At 36.6% G+C, this 22,103-nt stretch overlaps 1 protein-coding gene across 34 annotated transcripts in view; it reads right to left on the bottom strand.

The window, feature by feature from the left end:
* NRXN1 (neurexin 1) overlaps positions 1 to 22,103 on the bottom strand; it is a 1,383,669-nt gene that overhangs the window by 679,419 nt on the left and 682,147 nt on the right. For 19 of the 34 annotated variants that reach the window (XM_060187685.1, XM_060187697.1, XM_060187664.1 and 16 more), the window contains 2 exons: positions 15,375 to 15,548; positions 4,779 to 4,898 (listed from right to left, as the gene is read on the bottom strand). In XM_060187685.1, coding sequence (XP_060043668.1) covers positions 4,779 to 4,898; positions 15,375 to 15,548 — 294 coding nt within the window. Of the gene's footprint in view, positions 1 to 4,778; positions 4,899 to 5,850; positions 5,878 to 15,374; positions 15,549 to 22,103 lie in introns of all 34 variants that reach the window. The other 15 variants (XM_060187660.1, XM_060187677.1, XM_060187662.1 and 12 more) reach the window with 1 other exon arrangement.

Raw genomic sequence — 22,103 nt, 5'->3', positions numbered from 1 at the left:
TAAATAAAAATAAAATAAAAATACTTCTGGGATAGGTAAAGGGGGAGGGTTCAGGTCCTGGAACATGATGGCAGAGAAGGATGGCATAGAAGGATCTAGTGAAAGTTGAATTGTTATATGGAAAACTGGGAAATGTTATATATGCACAAACTATTGTATTTTACTGTTGACTATAAACCATTAATCCCCCAATAAAGAAATTTTAAGAAAAGGAAATTCCTAAGAAAAAAATATTATTGATAATTGAGGATTTATTAAAACTTTTTTTCCACCAGGGTTATTGCTGGGGCTCTGTGTCTTCACAAAGACTATATTGTTTTTGTGGCCTCAAAATAAATAAACTAATAAACAAATAAATAAATAAATAAATAAATAAATAAATAACACTGGGACCCACCACAATCTTTGAATCCCCTCTTGTACCACTAGACTCTGCATACCAGGCCCAGAGAAAAACAAGTTACACCTCCTCTGCAAAGAGGCATCCAGGAACTGCTGAGCTCCCTCATGCACCTGCCAGACCTCAAATGCCCCCCCCACCACCCCACAGACCATCAGGTGACCTTCTATCTAGGACTGGACTTTATGCCACCAACCATCCAAAGAACTCCCTCAACCTTCCCTGCCCGGTGACCCACTCAGTGTCTTACTGAATAACTTTGAGAATACTTACTAACCCAGGGGCCACTTTGTGTGTGCCCCAAGTAATCTCCTCTCAGTGTGGAAGACCACTAACCAACCTCCTATTCCTGAGACCACAGGGTAACCTGAAGTGTGCTGGCAATAGGCAGAGTGGGGAGACCTAGAAAGTATGGCCCACCAACAAATTAAGAAAAAAATGAAAAAAAAAACTTTAATAAAGCAGAGATAATTAAAATCTTTGAAGTGGAACATGACAGACTACTCTACATGGAACTGATAAAGCTCATGGAAGAAAACCCCAAGGAAAAGGGAAGGCCAGCAGATGAGACCCCAAAGGAAAAAAGGAGTCAAAACCTAGAAGAAAGAAAATAACCAAGTGCCAAGATAGAGGAATTAATTGCAGTATTAACCAAAGTGAATGCCAACATAACACAGCAAAATAGCACAATAGCAGAGTGAAAAGCCACAACAACAGGGCAAAATCATACAATTAATTAACTAAAAATTCAATAGCTGAGACTAAGGACAAAAATTAAGGGACTAACAAATAGAATTGCAAGTCTTTCAAGCAGAACAACAGAGACTGAAGAATGAATCAGCAAGAGCTAAGATGAAGTAGGAAAAACTAACAAAAACCTGGCAGATCTAGAAAAGGAGACCAAGAAAACGACACCAGAGACCTGTGATGACTTAAAGCAGCACAACATTAGAATCATTGGCTTGCCAGAAAAAGAGGAAGAAACAGGGGAACAAATACTTGATGAAATAATATCAGAGAACTTCTGCCAAATGAAAAATGGGAAACATACAAGAAACTCAGAGAAGGGGGACAGGCGGTGGTGAACGTGGTTGAGTGCACATTACAATGAGCAAGGATCTGGGTTTGAACCCCTGGTCCCCACCTGCAGGGGGAAAGCTTTGCAAGTGGTGAAGCAGGGCTGCAGGTATCTCTGTCTCTGTCCCTCTCTATCACCCCCTTGCCCTCTCAATTTCTGGTTGTCTCTATCCAATAAAGATAATAAAAAAAATGTAAAGAAACTTGGAGAATACTGAGCAAAATAAATCCAGAGATAAATATACCGAAGCACATTATAATTAAACTTACAAAGACTAAAAAAAAGTTACTGAGTAGCAAGAGAAAAACAAAGAGTACAATACAGAGGTAAAGCCATAAGACCATCAGCAGATTTCTCAACTGCAACCCTAAAAGCCAGAGGGAAATGGAAAGATATCTATAGAATGCTAAATGACAGAGGCTTCCAACCAAGAATAGTCTATCCTGCTAGACTCTCCCTCAAATTGGAGGGAAGAATAAAAGCATTCTCAGAAAAGAAGCAACTGAAATAATCAATTACAACAAAACCAGCCTTACAGGAAGTACTAAAGGGACTGTTATGAAAGGAAACACACACAAGAACACTCAACAACCACATAAAATGATAGCACTGAAATACCTCAAATCTGTAATTACATTAAATGTTAATGGTCTGAACGCACACATCAAAAGACACAGAGTTGGAGTGTGGATTAAGAAACATGATACAACTGCATGCTGTCTGCAGGAGATACACTTGACTTGACAAACACAGGCTAAAAGCGAAGAAATAGAAAATTATCACACAAGCCAACAAACCTCAAAAAAAAAAAAATGACTGTACTGTAAAACATTCACCCCCTCAATAAGAAAGTAATAATAATAATAAAAATCAAAGCTTTGTTTCTACTCAATAAGTTTTCTCAGGCCCCTAGCAGAACTCACACTTTACCATGCACAAGGACTCAAGTTCTAGCTCCTAGCTATCAAAGGGAACAGCATGCAGTAAAAGACTATAGTCCCAGAATTTATGAATAAATACTGGTTTCAATCCAAAATGAAAAGTTAGCTTTAATTTTTACTTTTTAAAATTAACCTCTTACAGTATTAGCTAAAATCCTACCTATCATATACCAATTCCATTTGAGTGACAGATGGAAAAATAGTGAGATGTAGGAAAAAGATTTATTTTGATCAATTTAAAAAGTGAAGAGAGTGTGGCATGCTATTTTTATTGCCAGCTCAATTAAATGTCTTCAAGATCACAGTAACTATTGAGCCTTCTACACATCATAGTTGACATGAAAATGAGATTTGCTTTAAATGCTGATTTGAACTTAGGTATCTGCAACACCAAAAATTCAGTATATAAATCAAGAAACTGCCTAACATTTCCACAAAACCCACTAGAAGATAAAGGATTAATCAAAATGCATGTATTCTGAGATTCCTCCAAAGTAATTTTAATGCTAATTTGCAAGAGGTAACTCAGGAGACATGTTTAGTGAATGACATTTATCTTATTTACAAGAAATAACAAATAGCCTTATCATAGTCATCACCACTACTATCACCCAAGAGCAGAATTCAAACAATTTTCTAGAAAAAAATTAGTCAGTAACAGCATGATACTTCGGGTAGGATTTTGATATCCCCTTGGGAAATGTCTAGCAACTATATACAGAAAATTACTTCCTTCATATTTAAACAGTATATGAGGATAAAAAAAACCTGACACAACCAAATGTAAAGCATGAAAACTAGATTAAGCAAAATTTGGCAGAGAAAGTTCTTTAGCAAAGTGAAAAACCTTTTTATGCAAAAAACAAACAAAAAAAATCTCTTTCGTCTACCACATGTAGACATAAATATGTCAGGTTTGTTTCCAGGATTAAAAAATGTGCCATAATAAAATCAGAGCAAATTACAGTCTTCTAGTTGTCCTTGAAAAGTTATTTCCTTTATAACCTAATTGTATGCAGTAAGTTGCTAATCTATATATATATATATGCATATCATTAATAAAACATACATCTATTTTTTCCTTTGTGCACACATAAGTGTATATATGATGGATTGAGTGTGTGTTTATTGCCTTAAGTTTGCTCTTATTCTATGGAAGATGGCACTGACAGAATCTATTCCATCATCAATGGTCGTGTGCTCATTATAAACACTATTTTACTTTGTATTGCTCTTCCTTCTTATATTCAGTATGTTGGATTAATATTTGAAAATAACTGGTGAATCTTACTACACTGCTAGGCTGTAACAACTTAGTTCAATTGAATATGTTAGCTTGACCCTATCTTCAACACTGAAATACACATATCTACTGATGAAAATTGAGTCTTGACTAGTCAAGAGCTAAAATAAACTCTGCTCATACTTTAATTCCTGTTCACACCCTGCCTTTTTTTAGAATCTCAAGCTTTTGATCACGGCATACCCTACCTCATCATGCAGTTGTTTTTTTTTTTTTAATGCTTAGTCTGTACAACAAAAAGCATGTGCTATATTTTGCAACAAAGAGGTTTTGTCAGAAATATTAATCAATACAGCATTATTCATGGTTTATATCATTCTGATAAACTGCTATAAAGAGTGATTAATCTGAAAGTTAAAAATACAACTCCCACTGATATGCCAAGTAACTGGATCCCAAAATCCTTACCCTTACTGCTATATAACGATTATTCACATGCCTTTTAATCTACTCATGTAGACAAAGGACAAGCAACTATTCTATGAATGCTGTATTCTTGTCCTGTGTACTATATGAGGCTAAAGGGAAAACATATACACACAAGTAGCAGCTAAATATGATACAGTATTTGAAGGGCAAAATTTAAATATATTGTTTTTTTAAAAGCAAGACACAAAGATGAACACGAAGATATGTAAATAATAAAAACATAATGAGGCCTATTACCATTTATTAAAATTATAATCCTAATGATATAAACTTATTAAATTTATTATTAACTAATATAAAGCAAGAAGATAAATCTCTTTTAAAATCTACAGGGAAATGTAAACATATAGGAAATTAAAAAAAAATCTCAACAAGGCAACCATTAGAAATTAAAAATACTACAAAAACATCTGCAAACTAAAGGGTTACTATCATTACCACATTTAACTATTGGTATACTTAATTAGTAGAATTTCAAAAGTGGTCTTTCAGTAAAACAAAATGCTTCTCCAGGTTGTAAGCCTTCAACTTATTTAAAGGTAATGAAAGACTACCAGATTTAGAGTATGCATTAAATGATAAAAGGCACAACAATGAGTATTCGTCCTTGCGCAAGGATGTACTTACGGTCATTGCAGAGTGGCCCACTGAAGGAAGTCATACTGCAGTCACAGCTGAAGCCATCCCATTGCTGCAAGCAAACACCTTGATTGGAACACGAGTCCTCTTGGCAGGTGGTGCTGGGTCCTGCAAAAAATCCAAAAAAAAAAAAAATGTGGGTTCCTAAAATAAAAATCCAATAGTATTTTACAAATGAGCTAAGTCACATATAGTAGTTGCCAACACCTCAGAATAAATGGCCAAACTAGTTTTGAAAGTTCAAGTTCACACTCCTGAATTAGGAACAAAGAAGTCATATATGAAGGCCTTCCAAAGTTTCAAATATAGGAGAAAATACATAATAATAATAATAATAATAAAACTGGAAATACAAAAAGCAAACATATAGCTTCTAGTGAGGTCATGGTAGCAGATATTCTCATACCATCATCAATAGTTCTCTATCACCATTTAGATTTTAGAAAACTGTATGGACCTCCTTAACTTACGACAAATGAATAGAGACACCACGAGAAATGAAGCTTATAACTTAATGAAATTGATAAAAGATCATAAAAATAACTGAAGAGAGTTATGCAAAGAAAAATGCCCTAGAAGTTCTGGAAGTTTTCCTGAATGAAATATAAATAAAGTTATGATTGTTGGGTGTTTTGGATAGGTATGTTGGCAAGTATCAATTCACATGCTGTAACAATTTCATGCAATCAAACACAAAATAAAAAGTCCTGTGGAAATGGCATGCTCCTTTTAAACATACAAGCAAAAAGAATGCCAGTCTGCTTCTCAAGAATAAAAACCAGAACACTGAAAAACAAAACCTAAAAAAAAAATAAATAAAATAAAAAGTTGATTAAAGCACTAAAGGCAATCACTATACAAACATATTCAAGACTGAAAGCCTTTATGCAAACTGCTACAAAATAAGGTTTCTTGCACAATATACAAGAAGGGGAAAATTAAGTCTGTACCCAAACAACAATTACTGCAAAAAGGTGTGTGGGGGGGAATATGCCATTTTGGAGTCTCCACTGTGTATTATGGGGTTTCAGTCTTGTTTTATACACACAGGGCTATCTACCTTGCAAGTCAGCTTTCATCAATGCAACTTTGTCAGCAAAATAAAAAAGCAAAACGTATTAAATGTTAGTAAGCAATACTGAAATGGGGCAAACACAGAAAAACTTTCAGATTCAAAAGGCATGCTGCTGTAAATGGGGAGAAAAATGCTATGTAAAGCAAACAAATTAATAGTAACAGCCATAAATCTGAAGAGAAGCCAAAAAATGAGAAAGCAGTAACTTATTAGAATTGTGTTATATATATGTAGATATATATATATAGATATATGTGATGGTTAATTGAGCCAATGACATGTAATGAAGGAAAATTAAAAGGGCTATTTTATCTTCCCTCTCTGAGATTGCTATGAATGCATTACCAACATGACTGTGTTGCTTATTTGGAACACTCGGCACATTTGTCATGCCCTGATACAAGGTAGACTTTGGTCATTAGTAGACCAATTATCCCTTTCTATGTTTCCCCATATAGATCTTTTATCTTGCTGTTGCAATTAAGGCTTAAAACTGTAATATCCATTATCCACTGCTAGCAGATGGACTTTAAAGCAACATCCAGTTATTAAAAATGTATATATATATATATATATATATATATATATATATATATATATATATATATGTATATATAGCTTGCAGTGAATGAAAATAACAAAAATAATAATGAAATAAAAATAACAAACTACAGGGTAATCCCCATAAAGAAAAAATGTTTTTCAAGATTTCAGTTACCAGGCTAGGCATATAATATTTAACAATGTCCAAATTCTGCCTCTATTTCCTCCAATTGCAAAACTGTTTTTGAACTATTATAAAATGGCATGTGGATACTTATTACAGCAAAATCTTACTAATAAGCACTAAGTTGGGGGAAGTGAAAGAGAAATATAAAACACCTAAAAAGAACTCTACAGTGTAAATTACAGTTAGACATTTTTGGAATGAAGAGATAGCTCACCTGGGAGCACACCTGCTTTGCCATCTCAGGACTGAGTTCAAGCCCTACTCTCACAACAGTGGGGAAAGCTTCAGCACTGTGTTGTTTGTCCCTCTCTCTCCCTGTCTTTGTATCTTCTTTCTATCTGAAAAAGTTGACCAGGGTGGTGAAGCCCCAGTGACTACAAAGATAATAAATACAGATTTCCTAGTAAACACAATTGTGTAAGTTTTATGAAAACACCAAGATAGATATCACAGTCTTGTATGCTATAACAGCCAGGTACTGTTTTAGTGAATAAATGAAAACTACCTATAATTTGCTGTTGCATTGGATGTTTTTCTAAAATATCTTTTTAATTACGTTCCTTACAAGCATATTTTTACTGCAACTTTTTCCTTGAAGGTATCCTTCATAGAAGGTTACTAGATTTAGCAAAACCTATGTGAATTTTTACAAATTTGATATCCAAATACTGTAAATGCTAATCACATAATAATAAGAATAGTAGCTATAATAAAAATTGCAATCATAGTTTTCATTGATAATACTTATTATCTCCCATGCATAGGAGATCAATGTAAACATAATCATTTCACTCACCTCTTGCATGCATTAGCAAAAAAACAAAAACAAAGCCCACATTAAATGCTTAGATTCTGTTGTCCTCTGAATCTGTACAAGATGGTACAATGATCTTTCTCCCACATCAATAGAGTGTGAAAAGTGAGTTTTTGTTTCTTTGAAGAGAAATAAGTAAAATGAAACTTTCAAGGCACATTCTTTCCTAGTTTAAGAAAAGGACCAGGAAGGAGTGAAGGCCACTCAGTCACAGGGTTTTTTTTGTTTTGTTTTGTTTTTAATTTAGTTATTCCCTTTTGTTGCCCTTGTTTATTGTTGTAGTTGTTATTGATGTCATTGTTGTTGGATAGGACAGAGAGAAGTGGAGAGAGGAGGGGAAAACAGAGGGGGAGAGAAGGACAGACACCTGCAGACCTGCTTTACCGCCTATGCAGGGACTCCCCTGGAGGTGGGGAGCCGGGGCTCGAACCTATATCCTTACTCCATTCCTTGCGCTTTGTGCCATCTACACTTAACCCATTGCACTATAGCTGGACTCCCGGCTTTTTTCACTGAATAGTCGTCATCTTTACTTATCCAACAAAAATAAGGAAGAAGTGCAAAAGCCAAGGATGATGGAACAGCAAAATAGTTCACATGGACAGTGCACTGCTTTGACATGTGTGCTACCCATGTTCAAGCCCAGCCCTCACAGTACTAAAAGAAGCTTCTGTATTATAACTTCTCCCTCCCCTCCTCTACGCCTTAGGCTTGTTCTATCTGAAAAAGTCTGTTAAAATGATAAAGATATAAGAAGAAGGAGGAGAACCAAGAAAGACTCAGATATTTGTTTTTGCAAGAAATGCAATTATGAAATAATTCTAAATTCTTAAGGTTTATCCTAAAATAGAATCTACCTATATTGCAGAGCTACAGCTAAGAATAACTGCCAAACTTTTAAGTGAACAGAAAGACATGCTGTATTTTTTTTTCATTTTCACAAGTCTTTTACATTCAAGTATTACAAGAGAATTCATGTCTGTGCTTGACAAGACACATCTTTTCAAAGAAGTTACCTTCTAGAATAATATTTAAAAGCTGACAGACATTTGCATAAGACAAAGCACTGACTTAATTTTTCCCACTGGTTATATAATGTTGCTTTTACTTTATCATTGAAAAAAATGGGAACAAGTCACAAGAATATTTATATTAAGTGACTAAAAATGAGGATATGTTTTAAAAGGAAAGGTAAAACAGGAATCTCTGAAAAAAAAAGAGGGACAAGTAAGCAATAAATAGATAAAAATAGAGGCAAGTAATTAGATGCCTGGGCTTTCAAAAAAAAAAAAAAAGTAAACTTGGATTAAAAGCTTTCATTGCCCATTTACTAGCAACCAGACTACTGGAAGGTCATCTTACATCTCTAAGTTTCAATTTAGTCATCTAAAAAAGGCCAGCAATATCTAGTGGATGATGTTCTGAGAAGTAAAATAGCATAGGTAAATTTGCCACCATTGTTTAACTGATAACTAAGAAGGAAAAAGTATTTTTATATTAAAGAACAAAATTCTTCATAATCCTAGGACTTAAAATTAGATTTTTTTTTCACTGATGTTATATTTTGATGGTTTCTGGACTCAGTATTGAACTTAACCTTAAAATTCATGAACTAAAGTCTATTTTTTCTTATGTAAGCAGCAAAATTTCATAACAAGTAGTAATTTTCAAATTGTAGCATTATGACTATCAGTATCAACAGCATTTATAAACATAGATATGCAAATTCAAGGACCTCATCCTAGACCTCTTGAATAATAATAATAATAAACCTGGGATAGTTACTAGTAATTTTTGTCTTAATAATTCTCTAGAAGATTCAGATACATGTTAAAGTTTAAAAACCACTAATATAAAAGGATTTTAATAAAAATCTCTCCCCTAGTTAAAAGTGTTTAACAAATAAAACTATCTAACACCCAATATAAGTAGCTAGCTATGAAATACACCAATGTTATTCAAGAATAAAACAAAACTTATTATATATGATGGATTAGAGATCTGTGCATCATATCAGGTAGGAATGATAGAAAATCTTGACCTTACTTTGATATGTAAAATCAAATAGAAATACAGATTACTATTAACACAGAAGTTAAGTGATCCCAATGTGATCTGAATTCAACATTACAAAATAGAATCATTTTTAGAGATAGAATTTATTAGATAGTATGATTACTGATCCTAGAAGAATGTATATCTCATCAGATCACTTATGACTATTACATTTAAGATTATTTCTAGAAAAAATAGAAAACAGAAATAATCATGAAGTATAAGCTGTTAAATTTGATGTCTGAATGAAAAAAATTATAGAAGTGACAACATGACAAAAATATAGGGAAAAGGGGTAAATTCCAAATATAAGTTCTGTCAATAATATTTCTCAGTATATTATTCTCTTAACACTTTTTTTCTTCTACCCATAAACTCATATCATGTGCCAGTGTTAGGGAATTGTGTTTGGTTTTCTATTTTGTGGGGATTTATTTGTGAATGTGTCTGTCACTCTCACTATTTTTTGTAGGTGGGAAGTCACTTATCAAGAAACTTGTAGAAAAGGTCTACTTTAGTAAAAAAAAATTCCCATAAGGATTCATAGTACCTTATTTTGTATATATTTTTACTAAAGCAAACCACTTCAAGAATCAAAGTTATGTCCCAAATTCTTATAGATATGACCTAGAAGATCATTAATTAAATAAATTTATTCTCAATGATAAATTGATAATAGAAGAACACATACTTTGTTTTGGAAAATGTGTTTAGTAAGCTTTCAAATAAACAAACCTAGTGGTAATACTGAAAATGATTTCCTACTAGGGAAAGATAGAAACAAGCTGGATGGAGTAGGGCACCAAAGTAAAAACCCTGGTTTGAGGATGAGGGTGGATGTTCAGTTTCGTGGGGGGTGGGATGGGATGGATCACAGTCTTTTGTTGGTGGGAATGGTGTTTATGTACACTCATCAATTTGTAGTCATATAAATCACTGTTTAATTGATATGAGAGGGGAAAAGTTGATTGAATGTCTCAAACTTTTTAAAGCACAGACTGAGTCTTCTTAATACATAAGATGAGTCATTGATATGTTGACTCTCTTAAAAGCTTAGACCACGGAGAACAGAAGCAACCAGTGGCACAGATATATACAAATAATGTCAAAGGACATAAATTATGGTGATGTTGTGTATGATACAGTAAATCCTAACAAAGGGATTTTTAAAAGTTAACCCAATTGCCAAATACTGTGATTATAGCAATAACTATTGTCTTTTTATTTATTTATTTATTTATTTATTTATTTATTTATTTATTTAAGAAAGGAGTCATTAACAAAATCATAGGATAGGGGGGTACAACTCCACACAATTCCCACCACCTTATCTCCATATCCCATCCCCTCCCCTGATAGCTTTCCCATTCTCTATCCCTCTGGGAGCATGGACCCAGGGTCGTGGGTTGCAGAAGGTGGGAGGTCTGGCTTCTGTAATTGCTTCCCCGCTGAACATGGGCATTGACTGGTCGATCCATACTCCCAGTCTGCCTCTCTCTTTCCCTAGTAGGGTGGGTCTCTGGGGAAGCAGAGCTCCAGGACACATTGGTGGGGTCTTCAGTCCAGGGAAGCCTGGCCAGCATCCTGATGGCATCCGGAACCTGGTGGCTGGAAAGAGAGTTAACATACAAAGCCAAACAAATTGTTGAGCAATCACGGACCCAAAGGTTGGAATAGTGGAGATGAAGTGTTGGGAGTTACTCACTGCAAACTCTAGTGTATACTGCACTACATTTCAGGTACATATTTTCCCTAGTTTATGGATACGTGTGAACATATGCTCTATCTCCTGGAACCTGGTCTATATCTAGGTTTTGGGACTTTGTTAGGAAGTGAACCACCTGGGATGGAGTTAGAGAATACTATGAAAGGAAAGGTCTCACCCGAGTGATGAAGCTGAAGGGTTGTCGTTCCACACCTGAAGTCTCTGGACACAGTCTGAAGTGAAACATGCTGGGGTGGCACTCGTTGCCTTGATTAGGTTGCAATCAGGGGATGCAATATTATTTGATAAGAATTGGGAGAAACATATGGGAAAGTGGGCCCTACCCTAGGGTCCCAGGACTGGGGTAAGTTTAGGCTCTACAGTGGAAACGTGAGGTTCCTGCTGTCTTAGGGTTCAAGAAGACAATGGATAGTTACTGTTATCACATTATTTGGTAATTGGGTTATAATGTGATAACAATAACTATTGTCTTTTCGAACCCTAAGACATCAGGAACCTCCCATTTCCTCTACAGAGCCTATATTTCCCCCAGTCCTGTAACCTCTAGGGTGGGGCTCACTTTCCTGCATGCTTTTCTCAATTCATATCAAATGATATTCCATCCACCGATTCCAACCTAATCAATGCAAGAATGTTTCACTTCAGACTGTGTCCAGAGATGTCAGGCATGGAATGTCAACCCTTCACCCTCATTACTCGGTGAGACCTTTCCTTTCATAGTATTCTCTAATTCCATTCCTGGAGGTTCACTTCCTAACTAAATCCCAAAACCTAAATATAGACCAGGTAACATAAGATAGAGCATATGTTCATATGTATCCATAAATTAGGGCAAAATACATACCTGAAAGCAAAAATACACAAAAGTCTAGAGTCAGTATAAAGTTCATAATGAAATACTGTCTACACTTAGACATAGATACCCTCCTCACCTACTTCCTATTACACTTCTCTCACTCACTCCAAAGCTAACCTCATCAAAGCAAGGACTGCAAAAGCTGAGTAAGGGTAAGAGACTGGCATACTTTAGTGATGACTCTTTAGTCACTATCAGGCCACCCCATCAGCTGGGGCCCTATTCAGGGAGTCCTGAGATTCCCAAACAGACATGATGGGCCTAGACCTTGAATAAATCCCTCTCTCCATTATTACTGGTCATTCCTATCAGGAACAAAACAATAGGCCCCTTTATGGGCCCCCATAGGAATTTGCCCTCAACTCAGATCAACAATGGTAGAGAATGTTTCATCCTCTGAAGGGAGGCTAGACAATATACTCTATGCTACACTTGAGGAAGATGGGTCCATATATTGGGGCAGCTTGGAACGTTCCTACTTATGACCACAGAATATGAGTTCAATCTACAAGGATGCAGAGGTCACATAGGCTCTTAAGCTGAATATGGGCCCCAGGTCACATCAAATTGATGGGGTTTACAGTCAACAATATTTATACCCCTTTCCCATATTTGGGAGCTACTCTCTTCCCTGATCCAGCTTTCTGGTACTTCTGCCAGCCATGACATCACCTCCCCAAACAATAATTAGGATCCACCTGCATATCAGATTTCAGGCTCAGGGGAAAAATAATAATAACACTAGTACAGGCCCTTCGGAATATAACTAAAATATGCCTAATAGCTATCTACAAAATGGAGTACCCCTAACTCTTCATCTGCACTATCCCAGCCTTTAGGTCCATGATTGGTCAACAATTTGTTTGGCTTTGTATGTTAACTCTCTTTTCAATCACTAGGTTCCAGATGCTAGCATGATGCTGACCAGACTTCCCTAGACAGACAATCCCACTAATGTGTCCTGGAGTTCCACTCCCCTAGAGCTCTTCCCCACTAGGGAAAGAGAAAGGAAGGCTGGGAATATGGATCGACCTGTCAATGCCCATGTTCAGCAGGGAAACAATTATAGAAGCCAGACCTTCAACCTTCTGCATCCCACAATGATCTTGGGCCCATACTCCCAGAGGGATAAAGAATAGGAAAGTTGTCAGGGGAGGGGATGAGATACAGAGTTCTGGTGGTGAGAATTGTGTGAAGTTGTACCCCTCTTATCCTATGGTTTAGTCAATGCTTCCTTTTTATAAATAAAAAATTTAAAAAAAGAAACAAGCTGGGAGTTGGGCTGTAGTGCAGCAGGTTAAGCGCAGGTGGCGCAAAACACGAAGACCAGATTAAGCATCCTGGTTCAAGCCCTCGCTCCCCACCTGCAGGGGAGTCACTTCACAAGTGGTGAAGCAGGTCTGTAGGGGTCTATCTTTCTCTTCCCCTCTCTGTCTTCCCCCTCCTCTTTCCATTTCTCTCTGTCCTATCCAACAACAATGACAACAATAACTACAAGGGCAACAAAAGGGAATAAATAAATAAAATAAATTTAATTTAAAAAGAAACAAGCTGGATGTATGGATGAACCTGTCCCACCTTTGGTACCCCCCCAAAATTTTGGTCTACACTCCCAGAGGGAAGGATATGTTAGGAGATGACCTGAGGGCTTTGAACTCCAATTCCATCAGGACCCAGAGAGAGAAGATGAAAAAAAACAGAAAGATATTCAGAAGTAGTAATAGGTAAAGGTGTGGCTTAGAAAAGAAGAGAAGGCAGGACCAGAGGAAAAATGGGCAAATATATATAAATATAGATATATAGTTATAGAAATAATAGTCAACCCATATCTGTGATCTTGGGAGAACACTACAGTTTCCAATGGAGGGAATGGGACACAGGACTCCAGTAGTGGGAAAGGTATGAAATTACACACCTGTTATCTTATAATTTTGTAAATCAATATTAAATCACTAATAAAAATTTTTAAATGAATTCAACAGAAATTTCTACTAAATAACTTATGCTCCAGCATTATTAAAACATGGTTCCAATTTCACCAGACTTTTCAGGGAAACATGTTCAAAAGAGAAAAATATACACTTTTGGAGGGATGGCTGGATGGGGCCGGGACAGGAAAAAGAAAATACACTTTTTTCATATGAAAATAAGACTCAGTACTTAGGTAGTTGCCAAATATAATGGCATTATTTTCGGTGAAGAAATTACTCATACTTCCCTGTAGAACAAGAATTAATGTGTCTCTCTTTGCTTCTACTATTTAAAATTTTCAGAGAGGCAGGCTGGGAGTATGGATTGACCAGTCAATGCCCATATTCAGCAGAGAAGCAATTACAGAAGCCAGACCTTCCACCTTCTATATCCCACAATGACCTTGGGTCCATACTCCCAGAGGGATAAAGAATAGGAAAGCTATCAGGCGAGTAGATGGAATAAGGAGATCTGGTGGTGGGAATTGTGTGGAGTTGTACCCCTCTTATCCTATGGTTTTGTTAATGCCTCCTTTTTTAAATAAATAAAAAAATAAAAATGAAATAAAATAAAAATTTCTTGTGACTGAAATTTTCAAGATGGACCAAACTGTACTCAACATTAAAGGGGAAGCAGCAACACATTCAGAGTCACAAATTTCAAGATAAGTACATGTATGGAGGCAGAACTGGCTCAAACAATTTGAGGTGTTGATGTGAAAACTATCTAAAGTGAAAGTGGCAATCAAAAAGTACTCCTACAGATCTTCATCTGATAAAGCACAAAAGACAGGGAGATACCTGAGTACATTTCTGAAGTATGTAATATTGGCCTTGGGTAACAGATGCAATTGGCCTTGGGTAAAAGATGCAATCTATTTCTGGTAAAACAATATAATAATATAAGAGAGACACTTGTGTTGCTAGAATATTGATATGAGAATGAATATATTAGTTTTACACTCTTCTAATATTTTATGGCTTATAGTTTTTGAAAGATAGGTTAGAGGTGATTAAAACTTGACATAAATATAATTTTCTAATCTAAATGGGGTTGTCTGTTTAATGTTATAAAGCAAGTGTTGTAGAACTTATTAGCACAGTAGTTAGGTGAATTATAGAAGGCAAAGAAACATAAAATAATTAGTTATGTATCATGCACTAGTATAGATGGCAAACAATCCAGAGAATTTAGAATGCATATATTTGAAAATTTAAAAACATCAGCATAGGTTTCTAAGCCTTAACTGAGAGTAAAGCCAGTGGCAGAAATTAATCCTGCTGACTAGAGACTTTTTTCTTGGTTATAGACAGAACTATTAGGAATTACTTTGGTAATGGTAACAAAGATCTAGTACCTTCACATCCTCTTTCAATCTGTCCATTGCAGAAAAGTGCATCTGAGATGAGGTCTGGAAGTCGTCCATTTAAATCAACTGAAGCCAGGCAGCCTTGAAATCCCTCCTTGGCATGGACAAGCTTTGGCAAGGATTTGTATGTTTCTTTAGCCACTCCTCCTATATACAAGTCACCTGTGGGAATATCAAAACTTTGGTCATGGGAGTGATCTGTCATTGACTTTCAACATTCAACAGGACTGGGGGGAAAATAAACTTATTTTTCATTAGTTAATTTTTACAAAGTAAATTCATAATAAATTCTGAAAAGTACAAAATAATACAAGTGTCTGAGTAATCTATAAGCACTAGAAGATATTTTCAGAAGTTATTTCTCCAGAGAACTGAATGAGTTTTATAGAGTATTGTTATACATGGGCCACAGCAGAGAAGCAATTACAGTAGCCAGACCTCCGACTTTCTGTACCCCATTGAGATTTTTGGTCTTTACTCCCAGAGGGATAAAGAATAGGAAACCTTCCAGCAGAGGGAGGAGATAATGGCACTCTGGTGGTGGGAACTGTATGAATTGTACCCCTTTTATCCCACTATCTTGCTGACCATTATTAAATCATTAATAATAATAATAAAAAAGGAAGTTGAAAATAAGAAAACACAAATCAGAACTTGGAATGGGTTTGGTATATTGCACCAAAGTAAAAGACTGGGGTGTGGCAGAGAAGGGTTCAGTTCCTGGAACATAATGACAGAGGAGGATATAGTGGGGGTTGAATTGCTATTTGGAAAACTGAGAAAGGTTACACATGTACAGCCTACTATATTTTACTGTTGATTGTAAACCATGAATCCCCCAATAAAGAAAAAACAAAACAAAACAAAATGAAGAGGAAGAAGGTGGTTGTCGTGGTACATGATCCATGGAACTACATACCTATGTACTGAATTCCAAGCACAGTAATAAATAAATAAATGTACACACACATATATATATACATATATATATTTGTAACTTCATTATTAAAATTGTGCTTTCCTATTTAATAAAGTTCTTGTCTGTTTTGCCACCAGGGTTATCACTGAGGCTTGATGCCTACACATCTCCATTCCATACAGTTTTTTTGTTTGTTTGTTTTTGATAGATGGTAAGAGACAGATAAGAAGGGGAGAGACATACAGATGGAAGGAGAAACACACCTATAGCACTGCTCCACTGCTTGTGAAGCTCCCCCTCTAGTGAGAAGTAGTAAGTGCTTGAACCCAGATATTTGTGCAAGGTCAAGTGTTGGATTTTTTTAAAATGTTTGCAGATTTTATTTAATTAGAGATCAGAGCACAACTCCTTCTTATGTGGTGCTAGATGTCAAATCTATGGCTTCATACTCAGAAGGAATATACTTTACTCACTGAATCAATTTCCCAGTCTCCAGTAACCTCATTTCTGTAGTGGGAACAATAAAACCTATTCCACAGGATTATAGTGAGGCTTCAGTGGGGCAAATTATAGACAACATCAATAAAAGTGAAAACAGAGAGTAAACAGTAAATCAGTGTTGTTATCAAATTTTTATTCTTCTTAGAGAGCTTCCATTTTCCAGGTAATAGAAAGATAAATAAAACTTCTCTAGTAACACCCAACCAAAAAGAGGTGTGTACTTCTATGTTCATAGCAGCACAATTCATAATAGCTAAAACCTGGAAGCAACCCAGGTGCCCAACAACATATGAGTGGCTGAGAAAGCTGTGGTATATATACACAATGGAATACTATGCAGCTATCAAAAACAATGAACCCACCTTCTCTGACCCATCTTGGACAGAGCTAGAAGGAATTATGTTAAGTGAACTAAGTCAGAAAGATAAAGATGAGTATGGGATGATCCCACTCATCAACAGAAGCTGACTAAGAAGATCTGAAAGGGAAACTAAAAGCAGGACCTGATCAAATTGTAAGTAGGGCACCAAAGTAAACACCCAGTGGTGAGGGGTAGACATGCAGCTTCCTGGGTCAGTGGGGGGGGTGGGAGTGGGTGGGAGGGATGGGTCACAGTCCTTTGGTGGTGGGAATGGTGTTTATGTACACTCCTAGCAAAATGTAGACATATAAATCAGTAGTTAATTAATATGAGAGGGGGAAAATCAATTGTATGTCTCAGTTTCTCAAAACACAAACTGAATTTTTTTAATATATAGGCTGTGTATTTGATATGCGGACTCTCTCAAAATCCTAGACCAAGTAGATTAGAAGCATCCAATAGCACAGCTATATACAAGATACTGGATACTGTACAGCAAACCATAACAAAGGGACTTTTCAAAGTTAACCCAATTAACAAATAATGTGATGATAACATTAACTATCGATTGTCTTTTTGAACCCTAAGACAGCAGGAACCTCACATCTCCACTATAGAGCCCCTACTTCCCCCAGTCCTGGAACCCTTGAATAGGGCCCACTTTCCCGTATGCATGTCCCAATCCAAACCAAATAATATTGTATCCGCCGATCACAACCTAACCAACGCAACGATTGCCACCTCAACATGCTTCACCTCAGACTGTGTCCAGAGACTTCACGTGTGGAAATGACAACCCTTCAGCTTCATTACTCGGGGTGAGACCTTTCCTTTTATAGTACACTCTAATTTCATCTCAGGTAGTTCACTTTCTAACAAAGTCCCATAACCTAGATATACACCAGTTTCTGTGAGAGAGAGCTTATGTGCACACATATCCATAAACTACTGCAAAATATATACCTGAAAGCAGAAGTACACTAGAGTTTGCAGTGAGTTCCTCCCTAACACTTCCTCTCCACTATTCCAAGCTTGGGATCCATGATTGCTCAACAAATTGTTTGGCTTCGTATGTTAACTCTCTTTTCAATCACCAGGTTCCAGATGCCACCAGGATGCTGGCCAGGCTTCCCTGGATTGAAGACCCCACCAATGTGTCCTGGAGCTCAGCTTCCCCAGAGACACACCTTACTAGGGAAAAAGAGAGGCAGACTGGGATTATGGACCGACCAGTCAACGCACATGTTCAGCGGGGAAGCAATTACAGAAGCCAGACCTCCTACCTTCTGCAACCCTCAAGGACCCTGGGTCCATGCTCCCAGAGGGCTAGAGAATGGGAAAGCTATCATGGAAGGGGGTGGGTTATGGAGATTGGGTGGTGGGAATTGTGTGGAGTTGTACCCCTCCTACCTTATATTTTTGTTCATTAATCCTTTCTTAAATAAAACATTAAAAAAAAAACCTCTCTAGTTTCTAAAATTACTTTTTTTCTGTTATGATTAATCATCATCTTTGCTTGTATCTATCTTACTCACTAATTTACTTCCATGGTAGTCTTCATCTACCTAAGTGTTCAATCCTTTTTCAAATATTCATTTTTTTTCAGAAGAGAAGGCAGGAAAATAGGAAATAAATGGCATATATATATATATATATATATATATATAATTATAGAAATAATAGTTAACCCATATTTGTAACCTTGAGAGAACTACCATAGCTTCCAATGGAGGGAATGAGGATCCAGAACTCTGGTGGTGAGAATGATGCAGAATTATACCCCTATTACCTCATAGATTTGTAAACCAATATTTAATCACTAATAAAATTAACAAACAACTAATACTGTTTTACTAGGCAAAACTGTATAATTTTTAATTATTTGTGCTGCTTTGGGAGTTATTTACAAGTTATCGATTTATTTTTCCAATTTTACTACAGTTTCTAGTGAAACCTTTTGCTTTACTTTGGCCTTTTCCATGTCTCTAGGTCAAGGATTTCTCAGTTTTACATGTCACTACTTAAGAAAGAGATTGCACTGGGGGCCAGGTTGTGGTGTAGCCAGTTGAGCACACATGTTACATGCTCAAGGACCTAGGTTCAAGCCCCTGTGCAGGAGGTTGGGTGGGGGTTACAAGCAGTGAAACAGGTGTGCAGGTATCTCTCTGCCTCCTTTCCTGTGTCTTTCCCACCTCTCAATTTCTCTCTATCCTAGTAAATAAAAGAAAAAAAAAATGGCCACTGGGAACAATGAATTCATCGTGCAGGTATCAAGCCCCAGTGATAAATCTGATGGCAAATAAATAAATAAATAAGAATATTAAAATTGAAAATAAAGAGACTGCATTAAGATGTAAAAGAGGGAGTCGGGTGGTAGCACAGAGGGTTAATTTAAGCACAGGTGGTGCAAAGCCCAAGGACCAGAATAAAGATCCCGTTTCCAGCCTCTGTCTCCCCACCTGCAGGTGAGTTGCTTCACAAATTCCCTTCTCTCTCCATTTCTCTCTGTCTTATCCAACAACAACAATATCAATAACAATTATAACTACAACAATAAAAAAACGAGGGCAACAAAAGGGAAAAATAAATATTTAAAAATAATAAATTAAATTAAAAAGTAAACAAATAAATACCATAAATTGATCCCAAAACTTGACTGTCCTAAAAAAAAAGATTTAGGGGAGGAGCCAAGGCGGCAGCTGCTGGCGTGAGCTCCCACAACAGCAGCTGACTAGGCCACCAGGTTCCAGATGCTAGCAGGATGTGACCAGACTTCCCTGGACAGACAACCCCACCAATGTGCCTTGGAGCTCCACTTCCCCAGAACCCTTCCCCACTAGGGAAACAGAGAGAGAGGCTGGGAGTATGGATCTGCCTGTCAACACCCATGTTCAGCAGGGAAGGAATTACAGAAGTCAGACCTTCCACCTTTGGCATCCCACAATGACCTTGGGTCCATACTCCCAGAGGGTTAAAGAATAGCAAAGCTATCAGGGGAGGGAATGGGATACGGAGGTCTGGTGGTGGGAATTTTGCGAAGTTGTACCCCTCTTATCTTATGGGTTAGACAATGTTTCCTTTTTATACATAAAAAAATTAAAAAATAAAATAAAACATTTTTAAAAAGATTTAAAAGAGAGCAATCAATGTATAATGTTCCTTACTTTTCTGTCTCAGACTATTCACCATACTTAGTGACACTGAATAGATGTAATTAATTGACTCTAGTAAACAGTAAATCCATGCAGAACATAAAGAGGGTGATCTCACTGCTCACATTGCAGATAGCCACTTGCTTCTCCAAGATGAGATGAAATTGGGTGTTTTCAGGGTGGTTTGGCCATAGGCGCCACTTACTTCTCTAACAGTTCATTGCCATTTGAACTTTCTCTCCTACATCAACCATCTGGTCAAATGTTCATGTTACCAGATATCTAGACCCTATTGTAATGCAAAACTTCCATATTCCTATTTATTATTCATTTCCCCCTTTTTCTTTTTTCATAGCTGAGTTCTCTCTTCTTCCTTTCTTTTATTTTTTTTTCCTTTTTTAGATTATTTATTTTTCTTTACCAGTGCACTGCCCATCTCTGGCTTATGGTGATATAGGGAATTGAATCTGGGGCTGTGGAGCCTCAGACATGAGGGTCTCTGTATGTAACCATTATGTTATCTATTCCTACTATTTTTCTTTTACTTTATAGGTCAGAGAGAAATTGAGAGGGGGAGAGATAGAGAGGAAGAGAGAAGACAGTTACTTGCAGATCTGCTTTACTTCATGAAGTGTCCTCCCAGCAGGTGGGAAGTAGAATTACAACCCAAGTCCTTGCACATAGTAACATGTGTGCTCAACTGGGTGCACCACTGCCCAGCCCTTCCTTATATTTATATGGACACAACTGTGTTGTCTCCATGGAGCTTGAGATAAGAAGAACCATTAAACATGCTGAGAAGATATTGAGTGAGTCTCGAGCAATAAAACACTTGCTGTCTGGTACAGAATGTTGTATCTTTTGCCAGTATCCATGAAACAGTCATATGTTAACCTACTACCTTGTAAATAGGTTAAAATCTAAACATAGATAAACCATTCCTAAACTGTATTCATGAATAAACTAAGTTTTCTTAGGGCAACTAGTCATAAACACTATAACTATTAAAACCATAAAAATCTTTCTCGAATGTGTCCTGAGCTCAGCTTCCCCAGAGTCCCAACCTACTAGGGAAAGAGAGAGGCAGGCTGGGAGTATGGATCGACCAGTCAACACCCATGTTCAGTGGGGGACATAACTGATTCTTGAAGTGGTTTGCTTTAGTAAAAATATATACAAAATAAGGCACTATAAATCCTTATGGGAATTTTTTTTCTAAAATAAGCCTTTTCTACAAGTTTCTTGATAAGTGACTTCCCACCTACAAAAAATAGTGAGAGTGACAGACACATTCACAAATAAATCCCCACAAAATAGAAAACCAAACACAATTCCCTAACACTGGCACATGATATGAGTTTATGGGTAGAAGAAAAAAAAGTATTAAGAGAATAATATACTGAGAAATATTATTGACAGAATGTCTCCTTTTTTAAATAAACAAAAAAATTAAAAAAAATCTTTCTCAGGGGCTGAGCAGTGGCACACCCAGTTAAGTGCACATATGATCAAGCATAAGGACCCTGGTTCCACCTGTACCTCCCCAACTACAGAGGGTCTACTTCATGAGCAGTGAAGCATGTCTTCAGGTGTTTATCTTTCTCTCCCTCTATCTCAACCTCTCTCAATTTCTCTCTGTCCGAATAAAGTTAGAGAGAAAAAAAAATGGTTGTGGGGAATGGTGGATTTGTAGTGCGGGCATCAGGTTCCAGCAATAACCCTAGTGACAATAAAAATATATATATTTCTCAATCTGAGATTTGATTTTTTAAATTTATTTTTAT

The sequence above is a fragment of the Erinaceus europaeus genome, chromosome 3 (genome assembly GCF_950295315.1).
Source record: "Erinaceus europaeus chromosome 3, mEriEur2.1, whole genome shotgun sequence".
Taxonomy (NCBI): domain Eukaryota; kingdom Metazoa; phylum Chordata; class Mammalia; order Eulipotyphla; family Erinaceidae; genus Erinaceus; species Erinaceus europaeus.
This window is presented reverse-complemented; position numbering and strand designations above follow the sequence as displayed.